General features: G+C 39.6%; 1 protein-coding gene across 1 annotated transcript in view; it reads left to right on the top strand.

Moving 5' to 3' along the window:
- Nucleotides 1-432: 432 nt before the first annotated feature.
- Nucleotides 433-26,166, top strand: part of RHEB (Ras homolog, mTORC1 binding) — a 76,088-nt gene continuing 50,354 nt past the window's right edge. Inside the window, exon 1 of the mRNA XM_037835778.1 lies at nt 433-672. Coding sequence (XP_037691706.1) covers nt 621-672 — 52 coding nt within the window. The 5' untranslated portion in view covers nt 433-620. The remainder of the gene's footprint in view (nt 673-26,166) is intronic.

Below are 26,166 nucleotides of genomic sequence, written 5' to 3'. Positions count from 1 at the left end.
CGCCATCTCACAGCCCCGCCCCCGGGCCCTCCTCCTCACCGCTCCCAATGGGAAACGGAGTTTCCGTCGCGTCATCGTTCGGGTGGGCGGGAGATGTCCAATCAGCACTCCGGTAGAACTGGCGTAATTAATAAGCGGCGGAAGAAGGTGGGAGGGTAATGACGCAGCGAGTTTAATCGTGACTTTTCCGAAGGCATTTTAGCGACCCTTTTTTTGTCCCCTTGAAGTAAAACGTATCCCAAACGCAATCCACCATACATTTCTAGGGGAGGCGGTGGCAAAAGGAGAGAGGAGGGGGACGGCTGAGCCGGCCCGCAGGGGAGGGCCCGAGCAGCGGGGGAGGGGCGTGTCACGTGTGAGTGTTGTGGGGGGAGGGGAATCGTGTCGCGCGGTCGGTTCCGGGCGGTAGGGAGTGAGGGGGGGGGTAACTCAGGAGAGGGAGAGAGAGCGCGAGAGCCCCAGCCCGCGCCCGCCGCCGCCCCTCCTCTGTATGTCGCTTTCCTCCGCCGCCGCTGCCGCCGCCGAGCTCAGCAGCAGCAGCAGCAGCAGCAGCAGGAGTCGCCGCCGCCGCCACCGCCGCGGTTGATGTGGTTTGGGCCGGGGCTGTGGAGGCAGAGAAGATGCCGCAGTCCAAGTCCCGGAAGATCGCGATCCTGGGCTACCGGTCTGTGGGTGAGTAGCCGGTCCCGGGCAGCCGCCTCGCGTCCACTCCCGGCTCCGCGGCAGCCACCTCGCGTCCACTCCCGGCCCGGGCAGCGTCTTCGCGTCCACTCTCGGGGCCCCTGGGCCTCCTCCCGCGCTTCTCGGCTTCGGGACTACCGGCCGGCAGCGGCGGCGGGCGTGGGGCTTCTCCGGCTTCCGCCCCCAGAGGCAGTGGCGGCGGCCCCGGGCCTCTGTTGAGCCCTGCGAAGTTTGGAGCCGGCGCGGCCATGTGCGGGCGGGCGCGGGCCGCGCGGCGCGGCGTGTTTCATAACCAGGCGGCCCGCGGCGGCAACCACCATTTTGAGCGGAGGGTAGCAGCAGTCGGGGCGGCGGCCGAGTGTCTGCGCCGGGGCAGGGGGCGTCGTTGCCCGGGCCAGACCCTCGGCCCCGCGGGGCGGCTGCCGGGTAGGCGAGGAGGTACGGGAGTCGGGCGTTCTCTCCGAGTCGGGGCGGACAGGTGGCGGCCTGGAGGCGGAGGAAGGTTGTGTCTGAGGGAGAGAGGGTGGCTGTGGAGGAGGATGTGGCCGTGGAAGGCGCCGGAGGGGGTCCTTCGAGGGGGGCCTCTGGGTATGGAGGAGTTCGAGGTTTTTCTAGTGCGAGTTGAAGGCAGTGGTAAGAATTTTTTGCTACTCTGCCAGAACTGTGTTGCCTGGCATTTCGAAATGGGAGAAATCACGCCTGCCTCTCAACCTTGTAGCTGCAGTCTCTCTTGATCTTTTACCGTAGTCTAACCTCCCACCTCAACCTCTTCCCCCACCCCCCAAGTCCTTAGCATTGTTAACAAAGGAAACTGCACTTAGTGGTGAAGTTCAACCTTTTAAAGAATACTAGACATTTCAGTTTAAAGCATGTCTGGCTAGTGAGGGCAAGTTTCCTACTGAAGAAAATTCTTAAACAGAACACTTCGGAAGCCCTTCAGATACTGCCAGCGGCCAAAATAGAGGAAAAGAAACTTCTCTCTCTCTCGGTGTCCTATTTTTTTGTTTTTTTTTTAATCGGGAAAAAAGAAGGTCAGATGCTTGTAACCAGGTTGTTGAAGTAATTCAGGAGTGCTTTTTTTTTTTTTTCCTTCCGCAAAGATTGACATACATTCGGAACTGTTCTGGCAGTTGCCTTCTTGCCGATTAGTTTGGGGTGGGATGGGTGGGGTGCGGGGGTCAGTGTGTCAGAAGACGAGTAAGTTTTCTATCCTGTTAGAAAACAGAACAGTTGAAAAGAATTATGCTTCAGATTGAGGCTTTATTGTGTTTTACAGCTGAAAGCCTGGAGAAATTACATCTATCTATTCATGTTGTATTTAAGAAGTAACTGTCCAAGGAAAATAGGCACTCGACCGACCACGGTAGGGTGGGAGTGTGTCTGAAGTCTATGGTTATTGCTGAAAGAGTTAATAGTCACTGCGATGGGAACGCTTGCAACTTGCGCGCTCATTGGATGAACCCTCTGCCTACGGTTTCTTTTCTGCTTCTTCACCCTCATTTTCCACCACTGGTGCTAGTGTCTGTGGTCTTTAACCAAGGTGAACTACAAACATGCTTACTCATCCTTTTGTCATGGCTTTCCATCACAGTGTTTGGGGGAAAAATCATAAGAATGGGGAAAAAGGAATCAAAGGAGAGAAGCTTATGTAGGCACGGGGGGGGGGGCAGGAGTCATAGTGGTGACTCTTGTATGGTGCAGTGCCAAATCATAGGTGTGTGGGGACAGGGGGGATAGGTGACAGGCTTTACAGCTCCCGCCATAAAGTAACCATGCATCGAATGGAGGCTTTTAAAGTCTCTAACAGTCCTGGAATCAAACCTGTATTGGCAGCCTGAATTACAGGCTCTTGCTTCTCTCTGTTCTCTTTTATTTCCTCCTCTGCATTTTCAATAGTGGGACTGGCTCTTGAGTGAACTTAATCAGATTCAAAGTGCCAACTAACTTAAAATAGCAGTCTCCAAATAATCAAATTACAGGTGACATCTACCTCCAGGTACTAGGTTTCCTGATTTCAACCCAAGAGAATGTCCTAAAGATCCTGACTTATTTGCCTCTTGAAATTTTTGAGTTGGTGATTCTGGTCTTAAGTGAGCAGGTCTAATGTTTTATCACTGTTTTGCTAAGTTTGTTTTTTATGTTTAGTTGACAGTCCATTCTAATTTATTGGCATCCTCCTAAGACCCAGAAATAAGAAGTCCCCCCCCCTTAGCCTTTTCTTCACATTTTATTTTAAACTGGTATTTGTTGTAATACTGTGCTAAATTAGCCTCTAGAGGGGTACAAAATAATTTTAGTCTCTATTTTCAATATGTCATATTTCTAGATTCTACTCCATTTTCTCCACATTCATTTTCAAGTGTGGTGATGATTAAAGTAGAAGATATTTTGGAGAGTTTAAATTACTCCCAACCTTTGCATTTAATTTTAACATTTTTACCGTTATTATGAACTGGGATACTGTAGTTTGTGGGTGGGATTTTTGTTTTGTTTTGTTTAACAGCATCAAAAAAGGAAGTAAATCCATGATTCTGCGTACCGGCTACTCAGAGTTCAGACTTCTGGGAGCTTCCTGACCTTTTTGCTTGCAAGTGGTGCTGTACTTGAGAAATTTTGAGTACATGTGTTTCTAGGCTGTGATATTTTGTGATGCCAAGCTGTGGTGTCAGATTGGGGGATAAGAGTTTTAGAAAAAGCTCAGAAATCACACCTTTATTAGAATGTTCTCTTGATTAAATGTCTTATACTAGTTTAACTAGTAGAATGCTTGTCATTTTGGCTTTGTCATATCACAAACTTTGTTTTTGAAGTTTAGTATTTAGCTTTCAAATTTTGCCTTATTTTAAAAACGTGGATGAAACTACCAGTAGGGAAAAAGATAATTCTTAGATAATTTATACAACTTTTTTTTTTTCCCCCGAGATTCTTTTCCTGATAGTTATAGTGTTGAAAGCTTTTAAGGACACGTCACCTATAACTCATTCTCGCTTTCAGAGAGTGCTTTGTATTAATGGATATGGTAGTTGCCAAAAGTACCAGCTCCCTTAATGTTCTATTGTTCCTAGTACAACCAGGTTGTCCAATCATAGGAAGTAACTAAATTGAGTTTAAATTGTAGTGTCGGGTAACTGTCCTCAAATGAAATCTGGAACATCTTTCCCTGAAGTATTACAGAGAGCTTTGATCATCTCATTTACCATTAGATGATAAAGAGCTTGTTTGCCATATGTAAACCTCTGAGGTTAAGAAGAAGGAAGGAATCACAGGAATGTGAAGGGTCGTAAGAAAGAAAATGAATTAACAGCTGTGTGGGTTTCTCGTTAAAGGCTTTAAAAGTAACTCACATTATTACCCTATCAAAGTGTTACAGATCATATAGAAGCTGCATTATTTGATTTGGATACTTCATAAGGAAAGATATCATTAAATATTTTGTTCCCAATAGAACACAACCAGATTATGTTCTGATTTTAATGTTTATTTTTAAATGATCCTGTCTTTTTCTGATACATTTCATTGAAAAATGGAAAGGTAAAGACATATTTCATGTGTAAAATCTACCAGTGTGTATACACACACACACACACACACAGACATATTTCATGTGTAAAATCTACCAGTGTGTATACACACACACACACACACACACCAGTAATTGTAGGTTGAGGTGCTTAATAACATTTGATTTTGTACTTGTAATGGGAGTAGTCCTGTAATGGCTGCTTTGTATTGAAGCTTAAAATTACTCATCTTTTTCAGTCTCTTTCATTGTTCACTATGAGAGGACAATCAGTTCGTATTTGTGATTATCACTTTCCAGTATTGAATGTTATTTTGGTGTCCATGTGGGTTAAATCTAACCATACTTAACCTTCATTGCTTCAGAAAGAAACCCTGTACCCATTAGCAGTAATTCCCCATTTCCCCTCCCTGCAGCCACTGGCAGCCACTAATTTACTTTATTTCTATGGATTTGCCTATTCTGAATGTTTCATATAAATGGAATCATACATGATTTTTGTAATTGATTTCTTTTACTTAGCATAATGTTTTCAAGATTCATCCAGGTACCAGTACTTCATTCCTCTTTATTGCAGAATAATATTCCATTAAGACAACATAACCACATTTTGTTTATCCATTCATCAGTTGATGGACACTTTTTGTTGTTTCCAGTTTTTGTTGATTATGGATAATACTGCCAGTGGATATTCATTCAGGTACAAGTTTTTGTGTAGACATAATTTTTTCACTTTTTTTTGGGGGGGTGTATATTTTTAGGAGTGGAATTGGTGGGTCATATGATAACTCTGTTTAACATTTTGAGGAATTGCCAAACTATTTTCTAAAGTGGCTGCCATATTTTACATTCCCACCAATGATGTATGAGGGTTCCAGTTTTTCCATATCCTTGCCAACGTTTCATATTGTCTCATTTTTTTGATTATAGTCATTCTAGTGTGAAATGGTGTCCCATTGTGGTTTTGATTTGCACCTCCCTATTAAGCATTTTTCTGTGGGCTTTTATTACCCACTTATGTGTCTTTGGTGAAATGTCTATTCAAATCCATTGCCCATTTTTAAATTGGGTTATTTATTTTTCATTGTTGAGTTGTAAGAATTCTTTATACGTTCTGGATACTAGGATATAGGATTTGCAAATATTTTCTCCCATTCAGTTGTTTGTCTTTCCACTTTGATGGTGTCTTTTGAAACACAGAAGTCCAATTTATCTTTTTTTTCGTCTTGTGCTTTTGATGTCACTTCTAAGACACCATTGCCTAATCCAAGATCACGTAGATTCACTTCTGTGTTTTCTTCTATTTTGTAGTTTTAGCTCTTACATTTAGGTCTGTGATCTATTTTTGCATTGATTTTTGTATATGGTGTGAGGTAGGAGTCCAACTTCATTCTTTTGCGTGTGGATATCAAGTTTTCCTAGTATCCTTTGTTAAAAAGGCTATTCTTTTCTCATTGAATTTTCCTGGCACCCTTGTCAAAAATTAAGTGGCCCTAAATATAAGGATTTATTTCTGGATTCTAAATTCTGTTCCATTTATCTTTGTCTGTCTTTATGCAAGTACCATGTGATCTAGGTTCTGTAGCTTTGTTAATAATCCTTCAGCTTTATTCTTTTTTCTCAATTGTTTTGAGTATTTTGGGTCCCTTGGATTTCCATATGAATTTCAGGATTAGCTTGTCAATTTCCGGAAAAAAAAAGGCAGCTGAGATTTTGATAGGATGTTTTATAATTTTGCAGATCTCTTTAAATGTCTGACTTACAAACCAGTTGGATTCTTAGATTTGCTTCTGAATTTAGTCTGTTGCAATATGTTGTTTCAGATGAAGTATATGAAGAAAATCCAGACTTGAAACAGAGAGATGTAATTGGAAAAGGGAGAAGTATTTTAATAATTTTTTTCAGATAATAGTAGATATTCTTCTTTGATACTCACCGGAACTCCACAAATGGTAGTTTCTTAAAGCTTAGTTGCAACATGTTCCCTCAGTGTGTATTACATTTTTTTTTTTTTTTTTATTTTCATGCAACGCTTTCTTTTTTTTTTTTTTTAATCTTCATTTTATTGAGATATATTCACATACCATGCAGTCATAGAAAACAAATCGTACTTTCGATTGTTTACAGTACCATTACATAGTGGTACATTCATCACCCAAATCAATCCCTGACACCTTCATTAGCACACACACAAAAATAACAAGAATAATAATTAGAGTGAAAAAGAGCAATTGAAGTAAAAAAGAACACTGGGTACCTTTGTCTGTTTGTTTCCTTCCCCTATTTTTCTACTCATCCATCCATAAACTAGACAAAGTGGAGTGTGGTCCTTATGGCTTTCCCAATCCCATTGTCCCTTCATAAGCTACATTTTTATACAACTGTCTTCAAGATTCATGGGTTCTGGGTTGTAGTTTGATAGTTTCAGGTATCCACCACCAGCTACCCCAATTCTTTGGAACCTAAAAAGGGTTGTCTAAAGTGTGCATAAGAGTGCCCACCAGAGTAACCTCTCGGCTCCTTTTGGAATCTCTCTGCCACTGAAGCTTATTTCATTTCCTTTCACATCCCCCTTTTGGTCAAGAAGATGTTCTCCGTCCCACGATGCCAGGTCTACATTCCTCCCCGGGAGTCATATTCCACGTTGCCAGGGAGATTCACTCCCCTGGGTGTCTGATCCCACGTAGGGGGGAGGGCAGTGATTTCACCTTTCAGGTTGGCTTAGCCAGAGAGAGAGGGCCACATCTGAGCAACAAAGAGGCATTCGGGAGGAGGCTCTTAGGCACAACCATAGGGAGGCTTAGCCTCTCCTTTGCAGCAACCGTCTTCCCAAGGGTAAAACCTGTGGTAGAGGGCTCAACCCATCAAACCACCAGTCCCCTATGTCTGTGGTCATGTTAGCAACCATGGAGGTGGGGTAGGCGAATACCCCTGCATTCTCCACAGGCTCCTCAAGGGGGCACTACATCTTTTTTTTTTTCCTTGCTTTTCTTTTTTTTTTTTTTTTTAAATTTCCCTTCTTTTTTTGAATCAACTGTATGAAAAAAAAGTTAAAAAGAAAACAAACATACAATAAAAGAACATTTCAAAGAGACCATAAGAAGGGAGTAAGAAAAAGACAGCTAACCTAAGATAACTGCTTAACTTCCAACATGTTCCTACTTTACCCCAAGAAAGTTACCTAATATAGCAACATTTCTGTGAACTTGCTCCTACTATATCCATCAGAAATTAACAGACCATAGTCATTCCTGGGCATCCCCAGAACGTTAAATAGCTTATCTGTTCTTCTTGGATTATTGTTCCCCCTTCCTTAATTGCTCTCTATTGCTAGTTCCCCTACATTCTACATTATAATTTGATTTGTTTTACATTTTTCAAAGTTCACATGTATTACATTTTGAATGGATCATTTACCCATGCCTGATTTTGTAATATCACACATAGGTTATTTAGAAAGTATTGATTCACTGTTATGCAGATCTTCCATGTGTTGACACATTTCAATATACAAATATAAAAAGATCATGTTTATTAACATCACCACTGGTTTCCTCAGAAAAATCGGAAGTATTTGGAAGCTGTTAGGCTCACCATGAGTGTACAATTTTTCCAAAATTCTAATTTCCTCTTGAGAGCTCACATTTTATAATTGGCAACATACTATCAGTTTTACTGGAAGCAACAGTCTCATTTCTTTTATTTTCAAGAAAACGCCTGCCATATACCCGTATTTAAAATAATGATAGTTGTTCTTTCAAGTTAAAATGATGATTCATGTTAAAAGTGACTAGTTCAGATCACCATTGAAACAATTTGCACTAGTGCTTTTCTTAGTGACAACCATCACACTTCAGTATATAGCAGAAATGCTTTATGCATGCTTCTGTTTTTGTCGTGCAGTGTTTAAAAAGACATGTATTCAAGGGTCAGAATTTAATGAAATGAATAATTTTTACTGCCCCCTCAAGGGCATTCTTTTTTCTTTTTTTAGTTCATATATGTTGAGAGAGAGTCACATACTGTGCAGTCATACAAAACGAAGCGTACATTCAGTTGTTTAACATTATATAGTTGTGCGTTCATCACCAAAATTAATTTTTGACATTTTCATTACCACACACACAAAAATAATAAGAATAAAAATTAAAGTGAAAAAGAACATTTAAAGTGAAAAAGAACACTGGGTGCCTTTTTTTTTTTTTCTTCCCGTTTTTCTACTTACTTATCCATAAGCGAGTCAAAGGGGGTTGTAGTCCATTTGGCTTTCCCAATCACATTGTCACCCTTCATAAGCTACGTTTCTATACAATCGTCTTCAAGATTCCTGAGTTCTGGGTTGTAGTTTGAAAGTTTCAGGTATTTACCGCTAGCTATTCCAATTCACTAGAAACTAAAAAGGGTTGGCTCTGTTGTGCGTAAGACTTCCCGCCAGAATGACCTCTCGGCTCCTTTGGAATCTCTCTGCCACTGAAGCTTATTTCATTTCCTTTCACATCCCTCTTTTGGTCAAGAAGGAGTTCTCCATCCCACAATGCTGGGTCTAGATTCCTCCCCAGGAGTCATATTCCACATTGCCAGGGGGATTCACTCCCCTGAGTGTCAGCTGCTACATAGGAGGGAGGTCAGTGATTTCACCTGCCAAGCTGGCTTAGCTGGAGAGAGAGGGCCACATCTGAGCAACAAAGAGGCATTCGGGAGGAGGCTCTTAGGCACAATTATAGGGAGGCCTAGCCTCTCCTTTGCAGCAACAGTCTTCCCAAGGGCAAGTCCTGTGGTAGAGAGCTCAGCCCATGAAACCACCAGTCCTCTATGTCTGTGAGCACATCAGCAGCCATTGAGGTGGGGTAGTCCAACATGCCTGCATTCTCCACCAGTTCCTCAAGGGGGTTCTGCATATTTTTTTTTATTTTATTTTTTTATATCAACTATATAAAAAAAAATTTTAAAAAGCATACAATAAAAAAAAAAAAACCATTTCAAACAAACCATAACAAGGGAGTCCAACATGTTCCTACTCTACCCCACGAAAATAACTAATATAGCAGCATTTCTGTGAACTTGTTCCTACCATACCTATCAGAAATTAACAAACCATAGTCATTCCTGGGCATTCCCAGAGCATTAAATTTACCCATGGTAGCTTATCTGTTCTTATTGGGTTATTGTGTTCCCCCTTCATTACTTGTTCTCTATCGCTAGTTCCCCTACACTCTACATTATAAACCATTTATTTTAGGACTGTGTTGTTTACCCTCCAGGTGTTTGTGAATTTTCTAAGTCTCTGATGGTTATTGACTTCTAATTATATTCCATTGTGGTCAGAGAATGTGCTTTGAATAATTTCAATTTTTTAAAAATTTATCGAGGCTTGTTTTATGTCTATGGTGTATTCTGGAGAAAGTTCCATGAGCACTAGAGAAGAATGTGTATCCTGGTGATTTGGAATGTAGTGTTCTATATATGTCTGTTAAATCCAATTCATTTATCAGATTGTTTAGGTTCTCAGTTTCTTTAGTGGTCTCCTGTCAGGTTGATCTATTTGTAGGAGAGGGTGATGTATTGAAGTCTCCCACAGTTGTTGTGGAAGCATCCATTGCTTCCTTTAGTTTTGCCAGCATTTGTCTCATGTATTTGGTGGCACCATGATTGGGTGCATAAACATTTATGATTGTTATTTCTTCTTGTTGAATTGCCCCTTTTATTAGAATGTGGTGGCCTTCTTTGTCTCTCATAACATCCTTGCATTTAAAGTCTATTTTATCTAAGATTAATATTGCTACTCCTGCTTTCTTTTGGCTGTAGCTTGCATGAAATATTTTTTTCCTTCCTTTCACTTTCAATTTTTTGTGTCCCTGTGTCTAAGATGAGTCTCCTGTATGCAACATATTGATGGTTCGTATTTTTTTTAATCTATTCTGCCAGTAACATTCAGCATTGTTACTGTGAAGGCATTTCTTGAATCAGCCATCCTATCCTTTGGTTTATGTTTGTCAGATACATGTTTTCCCTCTCTCTCTTATTGTCCTTTATTGAACCTATGTTGAATCTCTTTAGTGCTGAACCTTTCTCCATATCTCTCCTTTGTTTCTCTGTTGGTAGGGCTCCCTTTAGTGTCTGAAGTAGGGCAGATCTTTTATTAGCAAAATCTCTCAGCATTTGTTTGTCTGTGAAAAATTTAAGCTCTCCCTCAAATTTGAAGGAGAGCTTTGCTGGATAAAGTATTCTTGGTTGGAAAATTTTTTCTCTCAGAATTTTAAATATGTCATGCCACTGCCTTCTTGCCTCCATGGTGGCCGCTGAGTAGTCACTACTTAGTCTTTTGTTGTTTCCTTTGTATGTGGTGAATTGCTTTTCTCTTGCTGCTTTCAGAACTTGCTCCTTCTCTTCAGTATTTGAGAGTCTGATCAGAATATGTCTCAGAGTGGGGTTATTTGGATTTATTCTATTTGGAATTCGCTGGGCATTTATGCTTTGCGTATTTATATTGTGTAGAAGATTTGGGAAGTTTTCCCCAACAGTTTCTTTGAATACTCTTCATAGACCTTTACCCTTCTCTTCCCCTTCTGGGACACCAATGAGTCTTATATTTGGACGTTTTGTTTTATCTGTCATATCCCTGAGGTCCATTTTGATTTTTTCAATTTTTTTCCCCATTCTTTCTTTTGTTCTTTCATTTTCTGTTCTGTGGCCCTCGAGGAGGCTGATTTGTTGTTCAGCTTCCTCTAGTCTTACACTATGAGTATCCAGAATCTTTTTAATTTGGTCAGCAGTTTCTTTTATTTCCCTAAGATCATCTATTTTTTTTATTTACTCTTGCAGTTTCTTCTTTATGCTCTCTTAAGGTCTTCTTCATGTCCTTTATATCCTGTGCCACGCTCTTCTTCTTGTCCTTTATATCCTGTGCCATGCTCTCATTGTTCATCTTTAGTTCTTTGATTAATTGCTCCACATACTGTGTCTCCTCTGATCTTTTGATTTGGGTGTTTGGGTTTGGGTTATCCATATTGTCTGTTTTTTCCATATGCTTTAAAATTTTCTGTTGTTTTTGGCCTCCTAGCATTTGCTTTACTTGATAGGGTTCTTTTAGGATATGGAGGATTATTCAGAGACTAATCTCTAATTTGTCAGATCTACAGCTTGGTGGAGTATACTTTAACTAACCAGCGGATGGCGTCCGTGAGTCACCTATTCCCCTCAAGTCAGTTCTCCCCACCTTTGTATTTGTGGTGTATGGGAGTCTGATTCTTCTGGGGGTCCAGTTGGTACACCAAGTTTGGGTGTGTTGTTGATACTGTCCGCCCTGAATGTGGGGCGTGTGTCTGAGCGGTTAGGGAGGGAGGGAAGCTTTAATAATCAAACCTCCCAGGTGTTCCTGGAGATTTAAGGCTGTTACAAGAGTCTAAACCTTCATTTCAGTCTCTGCCACTGACCCACAAGTCCTTGGTATTAGCGTATGGTCCCTGGGATTTCCGAGTGGGTCCCTCTTCCAAGCCGTGCCCTACTAGGGCCTCTGCTGAGGGAAGGTTGTGCTACGTCACAAGTGCGCACCGTTCCCTCAAGGGAAGTTCTGGGCCACCAGGCCATGTAGGTGTGTTCCCAGCCTGCTGTAAGGATGGCTGCATGGAGTGTGTTAATTTCCCCCTTTTCGCACAGCTCCACCTTCGCAGCTCCGGGACAATTAGCTGTGGGTGTGCGAAAGGCTATTGTCCATACTTGATATTTTGGTGTGTTTGCATGTTGCTGGAAACACTCCCATCGCACCAGGTTTTTTGGCGCAGCTCTGGGCTGTGGCTCTGGCACTGGGCAGGAGTTTTCCCAGCCCGCCGGGAAAATGGCTGCAAGGGGCGTGATTATTTTCCCCTTTGGCTCCCCTCTGCCTTCCTCGCTCCAAGACGATTAGCAGCGGGTGCGCGAAAGGCTATCTTCCATGCCAGATACTGAGGCATTCACACAGCCCGTTCCTGCTGCGCTTCACCATGCGGTTCTATTGCTGTATCCACAGCCGCTTTTGGGTTTTTTTAAAAAAGAACTAGTCCCACTCCAAACCCCAACCCATGGTTTCCCCACACCGCAGCATGGCTGTTGGATATTCAGCAGGGTTACTCACTTGTTTCAGAACGCAGACTCCCGGTTTCACCAGGTGCACGTTCCCTGTGGATTTAGCAGACCTTGTCCAGCTGGTGCATCGCTGGAACTGGTGTTCTGGGTTACTTTCTGGCTTTTATCTAGTATTTTTCACGGAGGTGTTTTTTTGCCATCTCTCCTAGCCACCATCTTAGTTTCTCCTCAAGGGCATTCTTAAGTGAAAATGGCATTATTACTTTACTCTGAGTACATGATGGTGAAAAATACAGTGACTATGGTGCAGTTTGTAACCACTGTCTTGATTTTTACCCAGCATTGCTTTTCTGTCATCAGTGCAAATGTTAGCATAGTGAAAAGAAATGTAATATTTTTGTATTATTAAGAAACAAAACCTCCTGAAAATGTCTTGAGGGACCCCTAGAGGTCCACAGACCACACTTTGAGAACCACTGAACTATGGTGAACAGAATCTTTCTTTACTGCTACTCTCTGTTGTGCAAAATGGAATCCAGAGTGACTGCATCCTAGACAGTATCCAAGGAGAGCCTCTTTGGAGAGGCCCAGGAGCATTTAAGAGACAAGGATGGTAAGGTAGCAAAGAATTTGGCATGATTGGGAACTGAAGGAGGAGGGGGTGGCTAAAACATAATGAGGTGGTAGTCTGAAATAAAGTTAAGGTAATTGGGAGCTGGATTATGGAGGGCCTTGCAAGAACTTTAGGAAATCATTTGTTCATCATAAGCAGTAAGTTACTAAAGGATTGGGAGAGTTAGGATATGTAAATTCCAGTTGACTTTGTATCTGATCGTGGTGCAGTTTGGGGTTGTCTTTTGACTAGATGATGATGAGGCTCCCAAAGATTACTAAAATTTATCAAGGTAGCAGCATACCTGGACCCATATGTTAACGCTGTCTTGGAATATAAACATCAGGATGAAAGGGGAGGAAAGGTTATTACATTAAGTGAAAACAGCAACTTTATCATCAAATGAGAAACTGTATCCTTTTACATTTAGGTGAATTGTAAACGTACCAGTGCTTCTCTTACTTTAAGGTCCAGAATGAGGATTCATTAACTTTAATGTTAATGAGTGAATTGTACTTAGTTGTTTGAATGATTCAGAACAGGACATGGACGTGATTATGCAGGTTAAAAGTCTTATGAAATCTTTAGTGATCACAATTGGAATGAACCTTTATCTTTAGTTCTAGTTTATTATGTTGTACTTAATTGTACAGTACTCACAGTCTGTCTTAAAGTCAAACTAATAACTGGCAGAATGCACACTGCTGGATACTTTAACATGAATTGCTTGCTTGATTTAGAAATATTATTTCTCAAAACACAAAGGCTCTGGAATTTGTGTTTTAAGTATATTTAAAAAAAAGTTCCATGGAGGATATTGGAATTTAAAATCTAAGTTGGTATTAGTTTAGAACAGGAAGTGTTAGAAGCATTGTATTGAGCTTTATAGGCAAGTGAAAGCCCGGTGGTTTAAGAATACTGATAATTAACTCCTAAATGCCCTGCTTGCTTGGTTTGTTTCTTATATAATTGAGTTCCCCCATGCTTCTCTGGCTGACCCCCATTTCTCCTTTTGTTGTGCATGCTTGTTTACAGAAAGACTATTCAGGATCTTTGAAATGGAACTTGGTATTTTAATAAGATTTATGATCCTGCTTTTTTGCAAGATTGAAAACTGAATGCAAACTACATGTTGCCATGGTAAATAATTTAAGAACATATGAAGGCATGTGGCTTTTACAATTAATACAATTTTATGAAATGAAAATCCTTCTCTATGACTTGTGTCTTAGATATAAATACATCTGGCTGATACTCTGCTGGCTTTAAAACCGAAATCATGTTTGGTATTTGTTTTCAAAGAGACTGTTTTAAAATATAGATTCTGTTGATAGTTCATGATTTGTGTAAGTGACTGAATAAAAATATAAATGGTGATATCTCAACTGTGGCTAACACCAAGATGGAGGAGGGTTCAAAATGACCATGGCAAACTGGGCACATCAAAATACAATTTAACACTTCATGACCTCTGTGGATTTTCAAATCCTTTTGATAGGAAATTCCTTTAGAGTGGTAGGTTGAATTTCTGATCTGGCTTGTCAGGGGCCGTGTGTATACCAGGTGGTGGGAATGCCAGATACTAATAAAGGAGAGCTATGCAAAGATTTTGGACCAGAACATCATTAAGACTACTGCTTCTAGAGAGAAAGGAGGATCACAGAAATTCAAGCCACAATGTAAAGTTTTATGTTTTCATACCAGAAAAATTGCCTGTGTGAAAACAGGCTGAGAGACCTGGATTAATTTTCTGGAGATTTTAGTTGACCATGTTTTCGTTGTAAGCCATTGCAGCTGAACTCTGAACCACAGTTAGAGCATTCCCTTCAGTTCCAAGTATCACATGTTGAGGTAGAGGTTCTTAACTTGGCGTTCATGAGCTCCTTTAAATTGTGTGCATATGATCGAGGGTTTTTATCAGCTATGCAGAGAGATTTCAGTCCCCTGAAAGATTGAATCACTGAAACTATTGGTTGAAAAAGACAGTGTATGATTTTCAAAGTATTACTTGTTGTTCAAATAGGTATTCATTACTTATTTGAATATAAATTAAGTCTCTAATATGTATCAGACAGTATGTATTTTAGTCACAAAGGCTAAGGCAGTCATGATCCCTGCCCTCAAGGATCTTCAATCTAGTGAGAGAGAGACAGTTAATTGTTGATGCTTTTAAAGCATTTACTGATGTGGGGCACCATTTTAAGTACTGTATTTATGTGAACTCTTTTAATAGCCCTCACAACTCTATGGATATAGGTACTGTTACTATTCCTGTTCTGCAGATAGGAAACTGAGGTACAAGAAGAATAAGTAACTTACCCAAAGCCAAACAGTTAATAAGTGGCAGAACTAGGATTTGAACCCAGGCAGTGGCTCCAGAGCTGGCATCTTAACCCACTACTGTATAAATTATCATTTAAATCCAACTGGCATAAGTGTTTTGAGAGAAATAATCGAAGGGAGTGCTAACTGAAGTGGGGGAATGGGAGAATTGTCCCTAAGGATTTGTCATGTAAGCTGGTACTGGCTGGCAGAGGGTGGGGGGGAGTGGTGGGCAGGGAAAGGAGGGTGCAGAGCCTTCCAGTAGAAAGGAACAGCATAGGCAAAGCCCCTAAGGGGCAACAAGGAGCTTGGCACATTCAGGGAGCAAAGGGAAGGCAATATGTCTGGAACTAGTGAATGAGGAGGGTAGGGTCTGAGGTGAGCAAGGAAGGTGCATTTATCTATGTGTCTGCGAGCAAGCACAGCTTTGTAGGCCGTGTTGAAAGTTTTAGACACTTCCATAGAAACAGTAGGAAGTCTCTGAAGGGTTTTAAGAAAGGAACAGATGATCTTTGTACCAGGGATTGGCAGACTATGAAAAGGCTAGGCAGTAAATATTTTAAGCTTTGCAGGGCATATAGCCTCTGTCACGACAATTTGACTATGCCTTTGTAGCATTAAAGAAGCCATCTATAATACTTAAAGATACAAATATGGTTGTGTTCCAATAAAACTTTAATTTCCATGTGTCACAAAATATTCTTTGATTTCCAACCATTTAAACGTAAAAACTATTCTTAGCTCATAGGCTATACAAAAACCTGCTGTAGGCCATATTTGGCCCATGGTCTGTAATTTGCTGATCTATTTTACATACGCAAGAGGATCTCTTCTGCTCTGTGAAGTGCAGATAGGGGCATGGGCCAGGGGCAGTAAGAGTGTAAAAATGGGAAGAACAAAGATGAATTCAAGTACATGAGCCAAGGTGTCATGGAGTAGTGTAGTACAGTCGAAATGAAGAGTAAACTGATTTGAGGTCTAATTAGAGGTACATTTAAAAGTCTGTGATGTGGGAGATCTAAGGTTTCTTGCATGAGTGGGTGATAGTGCCATTTGCTAAAATGAGAAATGGCAGAATTCGTTTTGTGCACCTGCCAGATCCACACACTTGCCTTGTTTTCTGGTAACAGAGGAATTAGCAATAACTTGCACAGTTTCCATGGTCATGAGGCCAGGTTCCTATGCCTTTAACTAGGGTTCTTATAGAGTATGGTGCTTCTGGGTCCTCATGTCGCCTTAGGGTATGACCCATCACACTGTCACCATGCAGGATTGTTTTCCTTTTGCTTCTGAGACAAGTGCCTTTGCAAAACCCGCTTGCCCCCATACATACACACTGACTCATCTAGGCTAGGAGAGTTGAAGATTCGTGCCCATTTGATGCCCGTTACCTACCTGGGCTTTGGTTTCCTCTTCGGAGTCCCACACTGTTGTACTGTGATTTGGCTTATTACTCTCAGATCCTTTGAAGAGGTTCTGTGAGACCAGCAATCAGCAGTGGTTGTCATGAAGCTGTAGCCACTGGATAGCATACCCTCTTATTTGCTCTCATTTCCCTGCCTTCCATTTTTCCTCATTGCTTATCTGGATTGTACTTCCCAATAAAACTCAGATTTTTTCCTCAGGCTTTTTTTGCCTAGGAAACCTGGGCTAAGGCATGGGGAAACACCATTAGATTGCTTTTGGTTGTGAGTTAGTTTGAGATGCTCTATGAGACCCACATGGTGGTGAGGCTTCCTGGGCTAGAGATAAAAATTTGGAAGTCTTTGGCCTATAGATGGTATTTGAATCCTTGGGAGTACATACGATGACTTAAAAAGAGCATGGATAGTAAAGAGAAGACCTAGGACTAAGACCTGAGAAACTCCCAACATGGGAAGGTTGGATGGAGGAAGATGAACCAGCAAAAAAGATCTGGAAGAAAGTAACCATTGAGATAGGAGAGTGTGGTGTCATAGAAACCAATGAGAGTGTTTCAGGGAGGGAGCTATCCCTTGACCAGAATGATTAAACAAATAATAAGTACCTGCTGTGTGCTAGGGATATAGTGGTTCACAAAACAAATGTTGTCCTTGACCTCATGGAGATGGGAGTTTATTGACTGAAGGGAGAAGCGTGTGCTAAAGTGGGAAGTGTGAGGTCAAGGGAAGGTTTTTAAGATGGGATAGACATTAAGCATGTTTCAATGTTGATAGAAAAAAAATCTAGTAGAGAAAGATACCGAATATAGAAGAGCCAGCTAGCAAAGTCCCTGAGAAGTCTGGAGGGAATGGGTTCAAGGTAGCCTTGAAAGGATTGGCCTTTAGAAGAAGGGACATTTTCTCTATTATAATAGGTAAGGAGGAGAATTCAAAGAGCTGCAAATAGGAGGAACTTGAATTTTTTCTGTGTAGCTTTTATTTTCTTTGAAAAGTGTGAGGGAAGATTATTTTCTTTGAAAGAAGTGTTAGGGACAATTTGGAAGTAAGACAGTGCCTGATTTTAAGGAACAACTGTTTAGTAGGTGACATGGGAATGTAATAAATTAAGAAGCTTTCAAGTGCTATAAAATTATGTTCAGAAGTACCATGGCAACACAGATGAAAGAAAAGCTAATTGTCATTGAGGAAGGAGTCTTGGAGAAGTAATGTTCAAACTGCCTTGAAGAAAAATTAGGAGTTTGTTAGTGGGAAGACATTCAAGGCAGTGGGAACACCATTGGCAAAGATTCAGAGGCCTGAAAGAGTTTAGAGTTTTAAAGTAATGGTAAATTGATTGGCTTTACTAACGATGTAAGGTGGGGGAAATGTAGGGAAGGACAGAAAATGGGGTGATTAGATTTGGTCCAGATAGGAGATGCTTTTTTTGATGTTCTGAGTAGTTTTGGGATTCTTAGATGAACTATTGGAAACATTTAAATTGGCCAGTAATTAGCTTAGTGTTTTAGAACTATAAATATGACTGATTGTATTATGGTGGTTGGATTGTCAGGTGGAAGGCCAGCCTTGAGGCAAATGCAATAATTTAGGTGAGAAGTGAGAATCTTAAACCAAGGCAGTGGGAGGACAGGGGTTGGAGAAGAGAAGATGAATTTGAGAGAGGTGGGACCCTTATGACATGGTGACTGGTGAACATTGGGTGAAGCCTGTTTTTAAGCATGACAGCTGATGAATATGCTTCATTTTATGTCTGTTTGATGTTCCTCTTACTTGTTATTAGGAATTTTGATCATTCTTAAACTTCATGCTCTTTAATATGTTGAAAATTGTGTTATAATTTGAGAATTTATCTCTAGTTTGTGTTTTTCTAGCTCTCACACCCTTGCCTTCACCCGTTGCACCGCCTCCTTCCCAATTTTGGCCGCAGAACTAGCAAAATTCATTCTTCATTGTTGCCAAATGTTTAATTTCCTGCAGTTTATCAGGAGTATCCCTTGACTTCCAACATGACTATCTCTAAATCATCTTACAGAGTTGAATTTCCTATTTTAAAAGTCTTTAGGGAAACAGTTTATGGTCTTTTTTAGTTTAATAACCCTGACAGTTCATAAAATTGTTCATTTGTGTAACTCAGATCTTCACATTAATAATGTAAACTTATTTCCTTTTCCTCAGTGGAGCATGTCTTTATCACAGTTTGGCAGTAGAAGGCACATAAGAAGTATTTGAATGAATGAGTAATAATTTTATGAACCAATTTTACTTGATTATTTACCAGCTTGTCTTTGTTGTATAGTATTACCTTAGTTTTCCTCCTCTTTTTTCTCTCCCAACAACTGTTTTTTAAAAATTGGAGAAGGGGTATGAAAAAGAATGAGATGTTGTTGACCTAGATTAACCCATGGGAACAAGTAAGATAATGCATGTGAAAATGTCTTGTAAACTGTAAAATAGTGTCTCAGTTGTAGATTCTGATAATCAAATTTTGGATTATCTGCATCAGCTGCCCTCATCTAACCATATTTATGATGGATATATGGGTTTTGATATGCATATTAGAATCATGGGAATACTTTTTCAAAACACAAAAACTAAAACACCCCCCTTTAAAATTAGAATGGTGAGGCATTTTTTTCAAAAAGCTTCCTTGGGGACCCTGATATATATACACACATTATTCCTACTACCTCAAAAAAGCAACAACCAATCATATCATTGACTGTACATTTTCTTCTCAAGCCAGGTGTAGCATATAACGGAATGTGTATCTTGTAGGGAACACATTTTAAAGAAACCTTTATACAGTTTGTTGTTATTGTAGTCTTTTTTAACAGCCATGATCTGTTCAGGTTTTAGTCCATTTACAACCCCAGGTGATTGTGCAGTCTTTTTTTTTTTTTTTTAATTTCGAAACATTGTCAGTTTTATTAGTGTCTGTTATATCGATGGCTCCCAAAGAACCACCCTCCTGGTATTCATGCCCTTGGGTACTCTCTTTCCCTTGATTCTGAACTGTCTGTAACAGTTTAACAAGTAGAATGTAGCAGAAATGATGTGCTAGGTTTGAGTCGTAAGCTTTAGGAAATCTGGCGTCTTCTGCTTTTGTGTTCTTGGAAACCTCAAATAACATGTGGGGGAGACATTATAGAGAGGACACAGGGACAGGCAGAAGGCCCAACCTTCCCAGATGAGTCTAGTCCCCATCCAGCTCACCAGCTAAAGGCACCAGAGAAGTGACTACAAGGAAGACCAGCAGAGGAACTACCCAGCAAAGCTGAGCCTTGTTTGTAGAATCGTGGACAACTGTAATAGATACTAATTTAAGCCACTAAGTTTTGTGGTGTTTGTTTTACAGCAATGGATAATTGGAACAGTAATTTTTTCTTTAGATGTGTTTATATTTATTGATATTTTTATCATGTTATTTTGAGGCGTTAGCTGAAGCAGTTCTTACTGTCTGTCATCATCTTAAATTTTAGATTGATTTATTATATATGACAGTGCTTTTTTTCTCTTAAGGTGATTGTTTCTTAAGAGCAGTTACCAATAATAGTTGTACTACTAATAATGACATTTATTGAGCATTTATTATTTACCAGCTGTTCTACATGTGTTTTCATCTAATTCTCATAGCCATCCTATAAGATAGGTAATATTAGCTCCATTTTACAGATGAGGAAACAGACTCACGAAGAAACTGCCCAAAGTAACAGTTAGTAATCACCATGCTATTCACTTCGTAAACAATAGTGAATGTCTTTTCTTCCTTGATTTTCCCATGATTTCTTTTCTTTTTACAAGTTTATTGATGTATTTACATGTAATAAAAATGCATTTAAGTGTAAAGTTAGATCTGAGTTTTGACATACTTATTCACCTGTATAACTAACTACCTCCCCAATCAAGATACAGAACATTTCCATCATCCCAAAAAGTTCTTTCATGCTGCTTTTAAGTCCATCCCCACACTCTCAGCCCCACTTCCAGGCAAGCACTGATCTGCTGTCATTATGGATTAGTTTTTCCTGGTCTAAAATTTCACATAACTCGAATCATACAATATATGCTCTTTTTGTCTAAAGTATTTCAATAAAGATAATGTTTTTGTAATTCATCTATGTTTCATTCATACATAATATTTTTTTCTTTTTCTATTGCTGACTAGTATTTCATTGTATGGATATACCTTAATTCATTCTTTCATTCACCAGTTGGTGGACCTTTAGGTTTGCGTATTTTACTGCTGTTAATAAAGCTGTAACGAACTTTTGTGTGTGTGTGTCTTTGGACATTTAGCCATTTCTTTCTGATAAATACCTGGGAATGAGATTACCATACATATGTTAAGAGCATAATGTTATGAGAATTGTTTTCCAAAGCATTTGTACCATTAATAAAAGCCCCACACAGAGAACTCGAACATCCCCTACCCTCCAAGACATCCAAATACACCACTTTTTAACATTTTGACATTTGCCATATCATTCTATCTATATATCTTTGTCTATTTATCAATTCATTTTCTGAACATATGAGTGTAGATTGTACACATCATTCTCCTTGAACACTTAATACAGCCATGTAAGAACAAAGGTACTTACGTGTAACCACCTAGAGTGCAGTTGTCAAGTTTAAGAAATTTAATATAAAACTTAACAGTCCTTGTTTCAACGTTTTCATATGTCCCTTAGAGCTTTTTCTCCTCCTTTGCTAGATTCCATCCAGGATCATGTATTGCATTTAATTTTCATTGTCTCTTTAGTTGCTTGTTCTTTTGTTTGTTTGTTTGCTTTTTTAATTGTGGGAACATATACGCAACATAAACTTTCTCATCTCAACCACTCCCAAGCATAAACTGTCAGTGGGATTAATTGCATTCACAATCTTGTGGTCCCTCACCACCTTCCATTACTAAAACTTTCCCATCTTGCCAAACAGAAACCCTAAACCAATTAAGCATAAACTCTCTATTCCGCCAGCCCCCCAACCCTGGCAATCTGTATTCTCATTTGTCTTTGAGCATATTCTCTGAGATTCTCTTTGTAGTTACCATGGGGCTTAAATTTAATATCCTAACTCTATAACAATCTTGTTTGCTTTGATACCAATTTCAATAGTATATGCAAACTATGTTCCTATACCTCTCTGCCCCCCACCTTTATGTAGTTCTTGTCACAGATTACATGAGTGCAAAACTGCTGATTTCTTACCACATTTTTTTTCATTTTTTGTGAACTTTAACATATATACATAACAGTGATAACATTCAGTGTATGATTTCACGAGTGCTTAGCAAAACTCAAGGAATGTCATGGGTCTCAGTTCCACAACTTCAGCCATTTCCATTATTGTAAAATATACGTACAGAAAGGTGTCATATCCTGATGTACAGCTCAACAACAGTCATATAGGCAATTTCAAAAATTGTTGTGGGTTACAGTTCCACAATTTCAGTTCTTCCCTTACGCAATACAAGGTATGTACAGAAAGGTGAAGAGTTTCAAGGCACAATTCAGTGAGCAGCTGTGGAGCAAATCCCAAAGGATGAATCCTGTAAACATACCAAAGTCATTCCCATACCATTAAGACCACTCTCATTATCACATCTGTACATACTGTTGTTCCCCCTTCACTAGGTTCTGACTATCTCTCGGTCCCCTATATTCTACTTTTAAAGACACTTATTTTACATTTTTCACAGAGTTCACGTTAGTGGTAACATACAACATCTCTCCTGTGTGTCTGTCTTATTTCACTCCGCATTAAGTCTTTAAGGGTCATCCATGTTTTCATATGTTTTACAACTTCATTCCTTTTTAACTGCCACGTAGTATTCCATAATGTGCATGCCATATTTGTTTATCCACTCTTCTGTTGAAGGACATTTGGATTTCCATCTCTTGGCAATTGTGAACAATGCTGCTATGAATATCAGTGTGCAAATATCTGTTCGTGTCACTGCTTTCAGATCTTCTGGTTATATACCAAGAAGTGAAATTGCTGGATCATAGAGTAACCCGATATATAGTTTTCTGAGGAACCGCCAAACTGTTCTCCAGAGTGGCTGTACCATTATTCAGTCCCACCAGCAATGAATATGAGTTCCAGCTTCTCCACATCCTCTCCAGCATTTGTAGTTTCCTGTTCTTTTATTGGCAGCCATTCTAGTTGGTGTGAGACAGTATCTCATTGTGGTCTTGATTTGCATCTCCCTCATAACTAGTGAAGATGAACATTTTTTCATGTGTTTTTTAGCTATTTGTATTTCTTCAGAGAAATGTCTTTTCATATCTTTTCCCTATTTTATAATTGGGCTGTTTGTACTATTGTCATTGAGCTGTAGGATTTCCTTATATATGCAACATATCAGTCTTTTATCAGATACATAGTTTACAAATATTTTCCCATTGAGTTGATTGCCTCTTTACCTTTTTGACAAATTCTTTTGAGGTACAGAAGCTTTGAAGTTTGATAAGTTCCCATTTATCTATTTTTTTCTTTCATTGGCTGTGCTTTGGGTGTTAGGTGTAAGAAGCGATCTCCTAATACAAGGTCTTGAAGATGTTTTCCTACATTGTCTTCTAGGAGTTTTATGGCACTGTGTCTTATATTGAGGTCTTTGCTCCACTTTGAGTTAATTTTTGTGTAGGGTGTGAGGTACAGGCCCTCTTTCATTCTTTTGGCTATGGATATCCAGTTCTCCCAGCCCCATTTGTTGAAGAGACTGTTATGTCCCAGTCCAGTAGATTTGGGGGCTTGATCAAAAATCAGTTGACTGTATATTTTGGGGTTTATTTCCAAATTCTCAATTTGATTCCATTGATGAATATGTCTGTCTTTTTGCCAATACCATGCTGTTTTGACTACTCTGGCTTTATAGTAAGCTTCTGAGTCAGGAAGTGTAAGTCCTCCCAATTTGTTTTTCTGTTTTAGAATGTTTTTAGCAATTTGAGGCATCTTTCCCTTCCAAATAAATTTGATAACTAACTTTTCCAATTCTGCAAAGTAGGCTGTTGATTGGAATTGTGTTGAACCTGTAGATCAGTTTGGGTAGGATTGACAACAACGTTTAGCCTTCTATCCAGGAACACAGTATATTTTTCCATCTCTTTAGGTAACCTTCTGTTTCTTTTAGTAAAGTAATATAATTTTCTAGTTTATTCCTAGGTACTTGGTTTTTTTAGTTGCTATTGAGAATGAGATCTTTTTTTGAGTGACTCTTCAGTTAGGTCATTTTAGTGTATAGGAACATTATTGACTTTTGCGCATTAATCTTGTATCCTGCCACTTTGCCAGATTTATTAGCTCAGGTAGCTGTGTTGTTGGTTTCTCAAGGTTTTCCTAATATAAGATCATATCATCTGCAAGTAATGACAGTTTTACTTCTTCCCTTCCAATTTGGATGCCTTTTATTTCTTTGTCTTGCCGGGTTGCTCTGGCTAGAACATCTAGCAAAATGTTGAATAATAGTGGTGACAGCGGGCATCCTTGTCTCATTCCTGATCTTAGAGGGAAGGCTTTCAGTCTCTCTCCATTGAGTACTATGCTGGCTGTTGGTTTTTCATATATGCCCTTTATCATATTAAGGAAGTTTCCTTCAGTTCCTACCTTTTGAAATGTTTTTATCAAAAAAGGGTGATGAATTTTGTTGAATGCTTTTTCAGCATCTGTTCTAGTTTGCTAATGCTCCCGGAATGCAAAACACCAGAGATGGATTGGCTTTTATAAAAGGGGGTTTATTTGGTTACACAGTTACAGTCTTAAGGCTATAAAGTGTCCAAGGTAATGCATCAACAGTAGGGTACCTTCGCTGAAGGATGGCCAGTGGTGTCCGGAAAACCTCTGTTAGTTGGGAAGGCACATCGCTAGCGTCTGCTCCAAGTTCTGGTTTCAAAATGGCTTTCTCCCAGGATGTTCCTCTCCAGGCTGCAGTTCCTCAAAAATGTCACTCTTAGTTGCACTTGGGGTTTTTGTCCTCTCTTAGCTTCCTGGGAGCAAGAGTCTGCTTTCAACGGCCGTCTTCAAACTGTCTCTCATCTGCAGCTCCTGTGCTTTCTTCAAAGTGTCCCTCTTGGCTGTAGCTCCTCTTCAAAACGTCACTCACAGCTGTACTGTTCCGTCTTCTATGTCAGCTCATTTATATGGCTCCACTGGTCAACTTAGACCCACCCCAAATGGGCAGAGCAACACCTCCATGGAAATTATCCAATCAGAGTCATCACCCACAGCTGGGTGGGGCACATTCCAAAGAAATGCTCAAAGAATTACAGTCTAATCAACACTGATAGCATCTGCCCACACAAGATTACATCAAATATAATGGCACTTGGAGGACACAATATATTCAAACTGGCACAGCATCTATTAAGATGATCATTTGATTTTCCCCTTTAGATTTGTTAAGGTGTTGTAGTACATTGTATTTCTTATATTGAACCATTCTTGCATGCCTGCAGTGAACCCCACTTGGTCTTGGTATATGGTTTTTTAATGGGTCTTTGAATTAGATTTGCAAGTATTCTGTTGAGAATTTTTGAATCTATATTCTTTAGGGAGTTTGGCCTGTAGTTTTCCTTTCTAGTAGCATCTTGATCTCGTGTTGGTATTAGAGTGATGTTGGCTTCATAAAACGAGTTAGGTAGTGTTTCATTTTCTTCAGTTTTTTTGAAAGAGTTTAAGTAGGATTGGTGTCAGTTCTTTTTGGAAAGTTTGGTAGAATTCCCTGTGAAGCCATATGGCCCTCCTGGGCATTTATTTGTGGGAAGCTTTTTGATGACTGACTGGATCTCATTGCTTGTGAATGGTTTGTTGAGGTCTTCTATTTCTTCTCTGGTCAGTCTAGGTTGTTCCTGTGTTTCCAGGAAATTATCCATTTCCTCTAAGTTATCTAGTTTGTTGGCATACAGTTGTTCATAGTATCCTCTTATGATTTTTAAAATTTCTTTGGGATCCACAGTAATGTCCCCTCTCTTATGTATTATTTTGTTTATTTGGGTCTTCTCTTGTTTTGATTTTGTCAGTCTAGCTAAGTGCTTGTTAATCTTGTTGATCTTCTCAAAGAACCAACTTTTGGTTTTATTTATTTTTTCTGTTTTTTGTTTTCAGTATCATTCATTTCTGCTTTAATCCTTGTTATTTCTTTTCTTCTACTTCCTTTAGGATTAGTTTGCTGTTCATTTTCTAGCTTCTTCAGTTGTTCCCTTATTTCTTTGATTTTAGCTCTTTCTTCCTTTTTAATGTACGCATTTAGAGCTATAAATTTCCCCCTCAATACCATCTTCACTGCATCCCATAAGTTTTGATATGTTGTGTTCTCATTTTCATTCGTCTCTAGATATTTAGCAATTTCTTCTTTGACCCACTGATTGCTTATAAGTGTGTTGTTTAACCTCCAGATATTTTTGAATGTTCTAGGTCTTTGATGGTTATTAACTTCTAGCTGTATTCCACTGAGATCAGAGAATATGCTTTGTATAATTTCAATCTTTTTAAATTTATTGAGGCTTGTTTTATGCCCCAGCATAAAACAACAGGATGATCTATCCTGGAGA

Source organism: Choloepus didactylus, chromosome 5 (assembly GCF_015220235.1).
Source record: "Choloepus didactylus isolate mChoDid1 chromosome 5, mChoDid1.pri, whole genome shotgun sequence".
NCBI classification, from domain to species: Eukaryota; Metazoa; Chordata; class Mammalia; order Pilosa; family Megalonychidae; genus Choloepus; species Choloepus didactylus.
This window is presented reverse-complemented; position numbering and strand designations above follow the sequence as displayed.